This window comes from Rattus rattus, chromosome 14 (genome assembly GCF_011064425.1).
Source record: "Rattus rattus isolate New Zealand chromosome 14, Rrattus_CSIRO_v1, whole genome shotgun sequence".
Taxonomy (NCBI): domain Eukaryota; kingdom Metazoa; phylum Chordata; class Mammalia; order Rodentia; family Muridae; genus Rattus; species Rattus rattus.
In genome coordinates this window covers 76,940,656-76,955,557 of record NC_046167.1, presented here as the reverse complement: position 1 = coordinate 76,955,557, position 14,902 = coordinate 76,940,656, and the positions used below count along the sequence as shown (strand labels likewise).

At 37.5% G+C, this 14,902-nt stretch overlaps 1 protein-coding gene across 2 annotated transcripts; it reads right to left on the bottom strand.

Moving 5' to 3' along the window:
* Positions 1-9,490: 9,490 nt before the first annotated feature.
* On the bottom strand, positions 9,491-13,697 carry LOC116883713 (cathepsin 7-like). 2 transcript variants are annotated; one of them, XM_032884929.1, is made up of 7 exons: positions 13,572-13,697; positions 13,157-13,279; positions 12,894-13,034; positions 12,041-12,269; positions 11,487-11,645; positions 10,791-10,908; positions 9,491-9,873 (listed from the first exon to the last, which is right to left on the bottom strand). In XM_032884929.1, the coding sequence occupies exons 1-7, from the start codon at positions 13,695-13,697 to the stop codon at positions 9,774-9,776; spliced, it is 996 nt and encodes a 331-aa protein (XP_032740820.1). In that variant the 3' UTR covers positions 9,491-9,773. The 2 variants fall into 2 exon arrangements, with proteins under 2 accessions (XP_032740820.1, XP_032740818.1); XM_032884927.1 differs by having other exon boundaries at positions 11,487-11,649; positions 12,045-12,269.
* Between the last annotated feature and the right edge of the window lie 1,205 nt (positions 13,698-14,902).

Sequence of the window (14,902 nt, the reverse complement as noted above, 5' to 3'; positions counted from 1 at the left end):
AAGCAGCATTCTTCATGATTTATGGTCTAAAACAAGAAATTTTAAATGTCAAAGACATGAACAGTTATAATGAGAAACAATTTGACAAAGCTAGTCCTCCTGAAAACACAGTATAAGCTATAAATATGATTCATCTCTAGGATAGAAGAAAAATTTCAATGACAGTGTCCAGAGAAGCAGAAACCACCTATGTGGATCCTGCTCAAACTGCAAGGGAAAGATTGGAAGAGTTGATGCTACTACAACCAAGTTTTCCCTCATTACTATCTTCTCCATAATGACTAGATTCAGGACTTCACATACTGGATCCTTCTATTCCACTTCAATATAATATAAAGGTGTCATGGTTAATTTTGAGTATAGAAGACAAAAGGATCAAACGTGTAATTCTAAAGAGAGAATGATTTGAGGCCCTACTCTTTTTATCTTTGTCTCAGTCTAAAAGACTTAAAATAACTTAGTCATACCAGGCCAAGCAAGAGGATGTTCTTGTATCATCCACTTGTCAATCTATTGGCAGACCCTCTTTCTTTCACTATTTATAATGTTTCTGCACAGTCTATACCCAATCTTGGAAAGACTCAAGATCCAGGTTCAAAGTTCCAGCACTGCTTCCAGCCCAGTATCTTCTCTCCCTACCTAACAGTCCTGTAGAAATATCTGCCCTGAAAATTTCCAAGATGAACTGCAAGAGCCAGAAATTTTTTTAAAATGAAATTTATCAACAAATTCAAAGAGTTTAAAGAAGACACAAAAAATAGGTAAGTAAAATGATAAGAGATAAGGATGATAAAGGCCTGGCTGGTTCCCAAGGAAACACAAGCATAAGCCTGAAAGAAATGACAAAGAAAATATAGAATTTGAAAGTATAATGAATTAAATAGACATAAATATTAAAGAAAAATCAAACTAAAATATAGGTGGAACTAAAACAAAAACCCAGAAAACTCAAAGATACAGTAGAGAATCTAGATCAAATGAGCAAGGAATATAAAAATGTTTAAACATGAAAAATAACTTACAGGTAATGTTATCCGTCAAGAAAAGTCCAAACCTTATAATTTAAGGCATAAAAGAGGAAGAAGAATCATAAATCAATAATATAGACCAAATGTTCAACGTCACTGAAAAATACTTCCTCAAACTAAGGGAAGACATATCCATATAGCTACAAGACACAAAGAACACAAAATAGACAAGTTCTAAAAGGAAATGCCCATAGTATATCATAACTAAAAAACTAATTATACAAAAAAGTGTACAGAAAGATAAAAGTCCAATTCATATAATGAAAACCCATTGAGAATAGTAGTTAATTTTTTTATTGTGGAAACTTTAAAAGACAGAAGAATTTCATGCAATGCCTTCAAAAAACTAAGTGTCATAAAAGCCAACCTAGACTAGTTTATCAAGTAGAACTATCCACCATAGCTAAATGGGATTGAAAACATTTCAGTGATATAAACAACCTAAAATGTGTTTATCAAACGAACAAAACCAAAAGAAATATAGAAAGTTTTATTTCAACCTAAAGAGGAATAATCATAGCCACCAGATGGTGAAAGGAAACAAGAGCCATAATAACCAAAACACAAGCATCAATGAGAACATAAGCAACAATAAAAGTCAACAACAAAATGGCCACAATTAATATTCATATCTTCATAAGAGAATATAACGAACTTAATTATCTAATCAAAACATATATAATGAATGACTCAAGAAATAAAATCCATTCCCTGAGAACCCAGAGGGCAGTCTGACCTGGGAAGCAGGCAGTCTGACTGCAGATCTTCACTTATCCATCTGTTACTCCATATCCAATCTCACAGTCTGATCCTCAGTTCTTCAGCAGAACACTTGATACAGCTTCCTTTTTCCTCGTACCCACCTCCAATGGATTCCACAGTTCTCCCTCTCTTGATTCCATGCTTTATCCAGGCCCCCAACTTCATCAGGCACTATCTACTTCAGATAGGCTAGCTGCAGATTTTTAACTCTCCATCTTTTCCTCCAAGGCCAGTGTCATGCCCACCTTTGCAGCAGGACACCTAGTAAAACCTCCATTTTCCCACTGCACCTATATCTAGTGATTAACATAAATCTTTTCCTCCAATTGTCCTTCCCTCAACCTATTGTTTTGGCACAGTTTCCAACTCTCATCAGGCACTTTCTTAAAACAAACTGCCCACTTTTGCCTGGGAAGCAGGTAAGCTAACAAAAAATATTTTCTTGTCCCATGGGAATGTGGTCAGAGAGGGAGGAAGAGCTAGTGATAAGATTGCTACAGAAATTTTGACAAAACTGGGTATTGGATTTAAAAGAATGGGTGGAGAAGAAAATTTAAAGACCCTATGAAAGGCTATGGGTAAAATGGAAGATCCCAGTATATTGGAGATGCCAGTACCATAGGATGATCACCAACAACAGCAGCCACAGTAGATTAATTTAAAAATAGATATAGGCCAATATTCATGATGAATATAGATTTTAGAATGCTCAATAAAATACCTACCAACAAAATGTAAACATGCTTCAAAAGGATCATATATCATAACCAAGTTGTCTTTAACCCTGAAATACATGGATAGTTTAACATATGCAAATCAGTAAATGTAATAAAAATTTAAAGGAACACGTAATCTTGTAAATATATGCAGCAAAAGCTTTTGACAGAATTCAGTAAGTCTTCATGTAAATATCCAAGATAATATACAGCCAGAGAGAACACACCTCAACATACTAAAAGTTATATATGAGAAACCTACAAGTACTATCATTCTAAGTGAAGGAAAACTTGAAGCAATGGCAATTAAGTCAATAACATGAGATGGCTGTCCACTCTTCACAAACACACATTTTTAATATTTTATCTGTGATTTTATCTGTGCTTGCTAGATTGTGTTCAAATTGATACAAGCTAGATTCATTAGAAAGGAGAGAACTTGAATTGAGAAGATGCCACCATAAGATTGTACTACAGGCAAGTTTGTAAGGCATTTTCATAATTAGTGTTGATAAAGAAGGTCCTAGCACCAAGTGGCTAAGGTTAATCTTGAGCTGGTTCTATAACAAAGCATGCTGAGCAAGCCATAAAGAGTAAGCAAGTGGGGTTGGGGATTTAGCTCAGTGGTAGAGCGCTTGCCTAGGAAGCGCAAGGCCCTGGGTTCGGTCCCCAGCTCCGAAAAAAAGAACCAAAAAAAAAAAGAGTAAGCAAGTAAGAAACACTACCCCATAGATTCTGTATCATCCCCTGCCTCCAAGTTTCCCCCATATTTGAGATTCTGTCCTGACTTTTTTCTATGTTCAACAGTGATACAGAAATATGAGCAATTTAATCCCATATCTTGCCAAGTTGCACTTGGTCATTGTCTTTCATCACAGGAATAGAAACCGTAACCATTACATTCTTAAGCTTGAGCTATAAGTTAGGAGATGTAAACTGAAGAAATAAATGGAAAAAGATGGCAAACTATCTTTATTTTCAGATTACATCATATTATGCCTTTGTGATCCCAAAGGGTCTACATGAAAATTACAATATTTTGGAGCATGTGTCCTTATTATATGTTGAAACACCTTTTTTATATATGCCCCAGAAGTGGTGTTGCTGGGTTCTCAGGTAGTACTATACTCAATTTTCTGAGGAACCACCAGACTGACTTAGAGAATGGTTGTACCATCTTCAATCCCACCAACAATGGAGGCATGTTCCTCTTTCCCCACATCCTCTCCAGGATCTGCTGTCACCTAAGTTTTCCATCTTTTTTTTAAGGTGTTTTTTGTTTATTGCATATTCCTTTATTTATATTTCAAATGTTATTCCTTTTCCCGGTTTCCTGTCCATAAGCCCCTTATCCCTCTTCCTCCCCTTCTTCTATAAGGGTGTTTCCCTCCCCATTCAACCCCTCTTACCGCCCCTCCCTGACAATCCCCTACACTGGGGGTCCAACCTTAGCAGGACCAAGGGTTTCTCCTTCCATTGGTGTCCAGAAAGGCCATCCTCTGCTACATATGCAGTTGGAGCCATGGGTCAGTCTATGTATAGTCTGTGGGTAGTGGTTTAGTCCCTAGAAGCTATGGTTGGTTGCCATTGTTGTTCTTATGGGGTTGCAAGGTCCTTCAGCTCTTTCAATCCTTCCTCTAATTCCTCCAACAGAGGTCCTTTCTCAGTTCAGTGGTTTGCTGCTAGCATTCACCTCTGTATTTGGCATGCTCTGGCTGTTTCTCTCAGGACAGATCTATATTTAGTTTCTGTCAGCATGCACGTCTTAGTTTCATCAATCTTGTCTAGTTTTGGTGGCTTATATATATGGGCCACATGTGGGGTAGCTCTGAATGGCCATTCCTTCATTCTCTGCTCTACACTTTGCCTCCATATCCCATCCTATGGATATTTTTATTCCCCCTTTTAAGAAGGAGTGAAGCCTTCACATTTTAGTCATCCATCTTCTTGAGCTTCATGTGGTTTATGGATTGCATCTTGAGTAATTAGAGCTTTTGGGCCAATATCCAATTATCAGTGAGTGCATACCATGCATGTTTATCTGTGATTGGGTTATCTCACTCAGGATGATTTTTTTTTTGTTCATTCAATTTACCTATGAATTTAATGAAGACATTATTTTTGATACCTGAGTAGTACACCATTGTGTGGATGTACCACATTTTCTGTATCCATTCCTCTGTTGAAGGGCATCTGGGTTCTTTCCAGCTTCTGGCTATTATAAATAAGGCTGCTATGAACATAGTGGATCATGTGTCTTTTTTTTATGTTGGGGCATCTTTTGGGTATATGCCCAGGAGGGGTATAGCTGGGTCCTCAGGTAGTGTAATGTTCAACTTTCTGAAGAACCTCCAGACTGATTTCCAAAGTAGTTGTACCAGTTGGCAATACCACCAACAATGGAGGAGTGTTCCTCTTCCTCCATATCTTTGCCAGCATCTGCTGTCACCTGAAACTTTTATCTTAGCCATTCTAACTGGTGTGAGGTGGAATCTCAGGGTTGTTTTGATTTGCATTTCCCTGATGACGAAGGATGTTGAACATTTCTTTAGGTGCTTCTCGGCCATTCTATATTCCTCAGCTAAAAATTCTTTGTTTAGCTCTGTACCCCATTTTAATAGGGTTATTTGGCTCTCTGGGTTCTATTGTCTTGATTTCTTTGTATATATTTGATATTAGCCCTCTATCAGATTTATGATTGGTAAAGATCTTTTCCCAATCTGTTGGTTACTGTTTTGTCATATTGACAGTGTCCTTTGCCTTACAGAGGCTTTGCAATGTTGTGAGGTCCCATTTGTCAATTGTTGATCTTAGAGCATAAGCCATTGGTGTTTTGTTCAGGTAATTTTCCCCTGTGCTCCTGTGTTGAAGTCTCTTTCCCACTTTCTCTTCTATTAGATTCAATGTATCTGGTTTTATGTGGAGGTCCTTGATCCACTTGAACTTCAGCTTTGTGCAAGGAGATAAGAATAACCATAGGTGTGTGGATATTATTCTGGTTCTTCAACTCTATTTAATTTGACCTACCTTGTATCTCTGTACCAATAGCATGCAGTTTTTTCACTCTTGGTCTACAGTAGAGCTTGATTTCAAGGATTGTGATTCCCCCAGAAGTCCTCTTACTGGTGGGAGTAGTTTTCACTATCCTGGGTTTGTTTTGATCTCAAATGAGTTTGAGAATTGCTTTTTCTATCTCTGTGAAGAATTGAGTTGAAATTTTGGTGGGGATTGCATTAAATCTGTAGACTGCTTTTGGTAAGAAGGCCATTTTTACTATATTAATCCTGCTGGTCCATGGGCATAGGCGATCTTTCCATATTCCAAGGTCTTCTTTAAAATATAACAAGGACACAAGTTCCACTATAGTAATAGCAGCCTTATTTATAATAGCCAGAACCTGGAAAGAACCCAGATGTTCCTCAACAGAGGACCGGATACAGAAAATGTGGTACATTTACACAACAGAATACTACTCAGTTATTTAAAACAATGACTTCATGAAATTTGTAGGCAAATGGATGGAACTAGAAAATATCATCCTGAATGAGATAACCCACTCACAAAAGAACACCTGGCTGCAGTACTGGATGAGGTAGACAGGGAGGTGCTGGAGAACTCACCTGCCCTGGTGATATAGGTGCTGGATAGCTGGCTGACTGATCAACTAAGCTACCACCAAGGCCCAGATCCAAGGCTTTGAGTTGGAGCCAATATCTACCTCAACCCCAACATCATCTACCTCAACCCCAACATCATCTACCTCAACCCCAACATCTACCTCAACCCCAACATCTACCTCAACCCCAACAACATCTACCTCAACCCCAACATCTACCTCATTTATGATGTAACTGCTGAAGTCTGAGAAAAGGCCTGTGTTGCAGATCCAACACTGCTTGATTATGAACTCCACATTTCAGGGCAACAATAGGATATCTGAGAGAAGGTCCAGTGAAAATTCAGTGTTGATCGAACAGCAGAAGTCAGAGGCCTCTAACCAGACCAATGACTTGTTCCAATGAACCTTGCAATGAAGTAAATAAAGCTGGATGGATAAAAAGGGCATACTTTGGGAGACATTATGGAACATTACAGCTTCCACAATAAGTTTTTTTGTGTTTTGTTTTAGTTTTGCTTCTTTATTTTTGTTTTAATATTGTATTTTTGGCCTGAGCTTTCAAAGGTGGATACAAAGGAACAGGGAGATGAGTCAAATTGAAGTGCATGCTTTGTAACTTCAATAAAATGTTTTAAAAAAATAATCTTTTCAAAATTTCCTAACTCAGAAGTTACAAGATGTTATAAGCTAAGGCTCAACTGTTGAAACTAAAATCAACTCTGTCATTCATTTTTCAAGGAGCCAGAGCATTGGGGTCAGAGAAAGACAGATCTACACTGGCCATCTCAAATTCCCAAACTCAAGACAATGGAGAATTCCTGAGAGTTAGCACTTATCACAGTTCTCCATTTTTAGTTTTGGAAAATTAGATGAGCCTCTAATTAGATCACCAGGGTATCTCAAATACAGGGGAAAAAGCTAAGTTACTAATCAAGGACTTCCCCTTGGGTTTGCCATATAGGCAAACTCTCACATTTATATTGAGAAACAGTTGTAATTACCAAATTCAGGGGCCCTTCCACTAAACCTGGAGGATAGCTATGCAAAAAACATTGTGAAGCAGAAGGGTGACCTGCATGCCTAGGAGCAGTTGCTCAACCCTTATCAACTTTGTGATCCTATGAGATAACAATGGAGCACCAACTAATTGCCATTCCCGGCTATTCTTGTGAATCATTAAAGAACCTCAGAAAAGTCTTCAAATGTCAATTCCTTCTGAGTCAGATAAGTCCACATGAATAAGCCACCCAGGTTAGGCATCACTGTCTTCATTATGTCTGCCACCATTGTTGCTCTCTGGCATTCTTATCCTAAAATAATAATCTTTACTGTTACTTGTTTCAATGTTCAACCTTCTCAAAGTTCTTATGAGGCCTTTATAGCCTGTTAGTAATTATCCCATACGTGATCCAGACTTTCAGTCAGATCCAATATCTACAAAACCCCTATCCTGTAAAGAAAAAGTACAAATTTATTATTTAATTCCCAACACTCAGGGAGGAACTTACATACTGTCAATAATTATACAAGAAATAAGATACAGCCACCATGGATCTTCAAAGGCTAAAACTCAACTAAGCCACCAAGTCTTCTCTCGAGGTCACTCCATTCAAATCCTGAAAGTGTTATAGCCAATACATCGAAAGACTTCAAATACAATTGGCTGTATATTTGAAAGGTCCATTGTAGATTGGACAAATTTCAATTTCCTGTATCCATTGATTAATCATGGAACTCTCAAATGACCATACTAATTTTAGTATCTTAGTGGCTAACATCCCTGTCAAATAAGTTTCACTTTATGTCTCCCACATATGTGAGACCCTGGCATATTCTCAAGTGCACCACAAGGGACAATCCACACCTCTGTATCTCTTCATGGGACATCTCAAGGTTCTGAATTTATTGCTTCTCTCCTAACTGAGCCCAGGACATAACACTCTTAAGGGAGCAATTCTCTCGATGTATGTCCATGAATTACTAAATAGACCAAAACGACAACACTGAAATCAACATATTATTTTTCCTGGACATATAAGTCCTAGACAAAAGGCCTGTAACTGGTTATTAAGGAGCTATTATCCTAAGGCATTCAGTTGCTTCTTTGCTATATCCACAGACATTTAATATTTCTGTATGCAACAAAAGGCAAGTCCTCAAAGGATTAAGACTTAACCTTGGAACCACTGAATAAACTGAATGGGCAGCAAATATCATTCATGACCCATCTAGGAGCATTGATCCTTTTTCTCTTTCCAAAGGGAAAGCACACAGCATTGGAACATCTGGCTTCAGAAACTGGTGTTCATATTTATTACCTTCACTCTTTACCACCATATAACATTCACTATATTCTTTTCCTACATAACTTTGGGATCATGAAGTACCAGAAGAAATAAAATAAACTGCAGCTCCTACAGGAATTGAGAATCCATGCTTATGAAAAACATGGTCTACATTTGTTTATGATGTCTGCTTCTCTAGCACATTATAAGAAGAAAAAAGTGAGAGTACTACAGTTTAAGAAGAATCATGTCATGATCATTACTAAATATCTGTTTAGAAGACTGCACCAAACAGTGAAATATAGATGCTGAGGTTATTTATATGGAGACCAGCAATAAGATGGCAGTGGGTGCTTCATTTCCTGTGTAGATAGATGTCAAACAAAAGAGGAAGTTAAATGAGATCTGACTATCCTAGTGATTTATTATGTTACATTCTAATGCCTGCCCTAAATGATTGAGCCTCATATAATACTAAATAGTATATAGTTAAGGAATGTGTGTATAGTAGTGTGTTTTGCTATTTTCTGAAGTACATATCTTTGATAAAGTTAAATGCATCAAATAGGTAAACTCAATGCTTAACAAATGTATACAACACTTAAAGAAGAGAGTGACTGCAACATCCTATATTAAAATGGTTCTGTCAGTACTCAGTACACTGATCACTGAATCTTCTGAATATTTATTCCTGTAACAGCAGACATGGTCACCTTGATTTCTAGAGCATAGTCATAAAGCAGCTAGTACAGGGCCAAGGTGCTGGAAACAGGGAGACACAACCCAAAATACTGCAGTGTGGACAGAGTACTATCACCTTCCACAGAGTGGCAAAGAAATGAAACTGGGTGAATTCATGTCAACTAAAAATATCAAATACCAACATTTTCATATAGCCTTTCAGAGAAGAATTGTTTGTATATAAACAGAACTCTCCAAAGCAACCATAACCAATGATAGAAAAGCATACAATACAGAAGGCTCTCCCACTCTAACTCCTAGAACACAGCATCCCATCCACTTTGGTCCTCAAGATGAATATTGTGTTTGCTCACAAAAATATCACCTCACAAAAAGACATGGTAGATCCTACATTTTAATTTAACTTTCATTGCTTAAAACATTGTTTGGTACAATGAAAACTTAAAATCAAGTGATTCCAAAATTTCTTAATACAAACCAATACAAAGCATCAATTACACCAGCAGCCATGTCTTACTAGAGTAACTATAACAGAACTAACATCTTACCCTGCCTTTCTAATGACTCACGTGTTTTCTACACACAGTAGAGTCACCACTTTGAGGACTATGAGTCTGTTCTGGACGTGTTGCCTTTTCCTACACTGTTATCTCCAGGCAGCTCACAATACAGGATACATGGCATAAGAAGCAATTCCGCAGTAGTTGTTCTGACCTCTGGGAATCTTCATGTAGCCTTTTTCACCCCATTGTTCACCATAGCTGAAAGAAATAGAGTTTTCCATTTAGTAGAAAAGACACAGTACAGTAGATTATTACAATATTTGAGCACTGAGCTGGAGACCAACTTAATAGAGTGTATTGGAAAATTCAGAGGATCAATGATGGGGTACCAAAAGTGGTAAAGATTTCAGCAGGAAAATTCAACTCACAGGTTGTTTGGACATAACAAATGGGAAACAGGAAGTCACTGGAACAAATATGATTTTGGTTCTAAAGAAACCAGTGACAGAATCCAAACTCTGTGACAATGTATTAAATAATGATTCTTCTATGCATAGAAAAATACTGGAGCGTAAAGCCAGATCATACAAGTATAAGTTCTAGAGTTTGAGTTCAAGTTCTTAAAGCCAAAATGAAGCTGATGATATGCGTGGTGCCTAAGAGCACTTGGAGTTCTTCCATGGGACAATAGTTCCTATTCAGCACCCATATCATTAAGCTCAAACTACCCTGAAACTAGACATAGAGTGTGATACCTCCTTCTGATCTACAAGGGCTTCTCCTCACATACAGTATTCACTCACACAAATACCCAAACTTACAAATAAATGAAAGTAACCCACTTAAAGCCAGAATATATTTGCAGCTAATCAGTATTTGCAGAAATTGGGAAACAAATAGAAGGTACTATACAAGCATACTACCCAAAAACAGAAAAATCTAGAATCAGTGATATTCCCCACATCAATACATAAGGTGGAAAACAGCTTGTCAACATCAGATCTATGCAGAAATGCATGCCCTCACACACATCATATATTTTTGAGCAAAGAAAAGAAAATGTTACTTTTTCAACTTAATTTTAACTATGCTTTCTGTGGTTTGTATGTAAACTACAACTATATACAGAATGTCCATTTGAAACCTAAAGTAGAAATAATTTTAGCAATTCATACCTGTTTTTTACCAACCAATATTTTCTGCCCTCTGACTCTTGACCTTCATAACCAAAGCCAACCAATAGCATAGAATGGTTGGGAGAATCACGTTTGCAGTTTGGCTCATGATATATACCTGAAAGATAAGATCAGCAGAATGAAAGACACCAGGAGTCTAATAGTGACCATGATCAATATCAGCAAGGGAGTCATTTTCTAATTTAATTGAAATGACAGAAATTATAGTAAAAATAGAAATCACTGTTGACAGAAATCCTCATGTAAGTTCTCAACAAAGTATAAAAAATATATATAAATGAGCATAACTGTGTTGACACTTCATTTTCATGAGTTATGTTTTCTCTAATAAACCTCCACTCCAGGAAATCACAACTGAACGTAAGTAATTAATTTAAAATGCTTTTCTAGAACATAGTTCAGAAAGAAAATACCTTCACATCTTGAAATATACCAAGTAGAGAAAAGTGGAGTAAATAAATCTAAATGATAATGATAATTAATGAAGTGTTCAAATGCATTATATGTCATGTCATAAAGAGATACCACACATGATTACTTTTTTCCATGAGCAAGTGCAAATGTTACAAAACCTATTGTTCACATCAAATTTATCACAATATTAAGACACCAACTTGGCATGTCCAAAAGGCTCGCAAGCATTCTTTATCAATATCTAGAAGAACGTAAACTTACCTCCTGCATATTTTTTAAAAGATTCATGTTGAGCATCAATTCCAACAGCAATGGGTCCAATATTTACTAGAGCATTGATTAGGGCTTCTTCATTCCTTGGGACAACCAAAAAGCGAGTGACCTTAACAACAGACTTTTCAGGACGGTACCTGCAGTTTCCTTCCTTTAAAAGGGAAAAAGTAAAGAGACTAGGTTACCTCCAACTACCCTCTTAATATCATGAGTCAAAACACAGTGGTCTGTACTTTGCACTTTACTTTGACATCCCAACATCTGGACTGTATAAATTATCCCAGGAAATGAAATATTTCTGGGATATTTGGAACTGGATCTAGATTATACATAAAGATGTTAACACATTCTCCATATGCAAAGAAGCATGAACAACTACATAAAACCATGGAATCAGAAAATTTTACAGTTCTGGATACTATAATGGCAAAATTGATGGTATTCAAGGAGATTCCACATTCAATATGAACTCTGAATGCAGCGTATTTATCTGATATTATCCTTTGCCCAATCTTAACTGAAAGGCAATATAGGAAGCTCACTTACCTTTGCTTCATATGGGTAGGTTGCCTCTGCCTCCAGACCTCCATTGTTCTTCACATATTGGAAGGCATTATAAATCCTGCCTCCTTTACATCCCATAGTGCCAAAGGATCTAGAACAGTCCACTAGGTTCTGAACGCTCAGTGGAGACAATTTGCCTGTTTTTTTGAACAGCTGTCCTTCTATGGAACCAGCCACAGCAAAAGCCCAACATGCACCACATGCTCCCTGAGCAGGGAGAAAAAGACAGTTATCTACCAAAAAAATACTCAATGAAACAATAATTCATACAGTTGAGTTCTTTGTCAAATAATGAACTGTCAACATTTGATGGATGCCTAGGTAAGAATGGTCAGTCTCCATAGGGAGGTGTCTCATGCTACAGTGGATCACCCAACAAACACACACATAATGAATAAGCAGTCATAATATATTAATCTCCAAGTATGATAAATGCCCTTAAATAAAGTCTGGAGAGAAATGCAATGGAAGCATAAGTAGATATTTAAGAGTAAGTAATGCGGGGTTGGGGATTTAGCACAGTGCAAGGCCCTGGGTTCGGTCCTCAGCTCCGGAAATAAAAAAGAGTAAGTAATGCATGGAAATGATACTGTATGTGTATATCCCCTGCAAGTGCTAGGGCATGCATGCATTAGGAATTCCTGGTTCCTTGGGACAAGCAAGAAATATTTGTTACTAGTCACAGAATGCTAAGGACAATACCTGTGGCTCTCAGGTTATAGAAAAGTGTTTTGTGAATAGCACGTCATTTCACAGTCAAATAACACAGACTTTCAATAATGTGTTGTACCTTTAGTAGTTGGGTAATACAGCCATGTGATGTTGTCATACCTGTCTTCGCACAGGAGTCACATAGCCATCTTTTCTCCAATCCAAGGTTTTGGGAATTTCAACATTGCGTTTCTGGACACGTTTCTCATTTCTTAGAGTCGGGGCTGAACTATCTATCATCATTCTCATTTCTTCATCAGTCTTCATAGAAAAGAACATCAAGACTCCATTTAAACAACAAAACAGCAAAAGCAGAATTGTGAAACTATTTGAGTCACACTCACCATGTCACCAAATTCATTCATTTCTATAGTGAAACTCACCATGTCACAAAACTGATTCATTTCTATGGTGAAGTTGTTCATCCACAGGCCATTCTCCACAGTGTGCTGTTTGATCATTTTCACGTTTTCTTCCCACAATGCTCTCCTCTGTTCTTCTTCTTCCTGGAAATAAATGTAATGGATGGTATTTACTTCTTATTATGCCTCTACCCTAGTATATAAGGTGAACCCATTACTACAAATATATAGAGGTCATATAGAGCAATTTCAGTACAATACTGTAACCCACTCTCAACACCCTGATTAAGAAAGACAATGGCTACCTTGCGTTCACCCCATATTATATTTCTACCTCAGGTAGCTGTGGTGTCTAAGGCTGCTATTATAGCCATGAACCCCCAACAGAAATGAGAATTCTGAGCAAGGACTCTCCTTTTGTGTCCATGTGACATACTGGACTATATGTTTTCTCATTGCTTCTCTTCCACTCCTCCCATTCAGCATCCAAATTGTAATCAGGTGTTGGAGCAGCCAAGGTCACTCCCAACCATAGGATAACCAGAAAGACTGCAGGAGTCATGTCTCAAGCACCTAGAAAGTGGAGAAAAATGAATCAGAGAATGAGATAACACTCTTGAGAAATTAAGTCATTGATGCGGGATAAAAATATTTTAACTACTCTCCCAAATATTTATTCAAGATTTGGGAAATGGCTAAATATGAGTTTGGACTTGACATGTTATACAGCTATTTTAAAATTACACAGCATGGGGGCAAAATTCTAGAAATGTAAACTGACATGTTCTGTAAATTTACATGGTCAGAAAGAACATGGACATCAAATTTTAAATTCTACATAACAGTTAACTGAGAATTTGTAATCATATAAGTCTTCTCTTGTGTGTCATCTGATTATATTTTCAAATTTTCCCCAGAAGTTACATTTTGTCATACACCTTCTTAATACAGAGCAGGATCTAGGCATGTTTAAATCATTCTCTCTTGAGTGAAAACATTCTGGACTATCCTGCATTAAAAATATTGGGTAAAATCAAAATTCCTAATATTTTATTGAACCATTGGGTTTTACCTCACATTCATTAACTCGCAGAGAAAATGCTCAAATGAAAAAGACACAGAAAGCCAGAGGTACTGTGCTGATGAAGTACAAAGGATACCCTGTAATCCCAGAATCAAGCCTTGCTGGGTCTCTTAAGCAACACTCCCCATAAGAACTGACAAGTGACATGGCTCCTACTGCTGCTTCTTCCCATGTCAATCATAAAAAAACAAACATTTATCCAGGGGTGATATGCAATACAATGATCTTTGTAGGCTCAGGATGAAACAAACATGATCCTTGTGTGCATGGTACCAGCTGTCATTCTCCTCCCTGGACAAAAATTTACACTGAACTGGAACCTATATAAACCTGGACACAGGAGGTGTCTTGTTCCTCTCTGGCTTCCCCAACCTCCTCTCCCTCCACACAGCAGGGTTACAAAAATTAAGTCATTCTCATTCCTAGTCCTCTTCCTGAATTTCCAAGGAGCCTCTCAAGGCTCTCCTCCAAGGTCACTACCCTTTCTACCTTGACAAAGATAGAGCCTCACCTGTGGTTATTACTGCTGCCTTGGTGTACTCCAGAGTTCTTCAGAGGTTGCTGAGGTATCAGAATCTGACCAAACAACACTTCACTCAGGCTTTAAATCCCACATCTCTGGCTATTCAGCCCTCCCAATCATTATTTCCTTTCTGATTAACTGTCCAGTCACTGGATTGGGC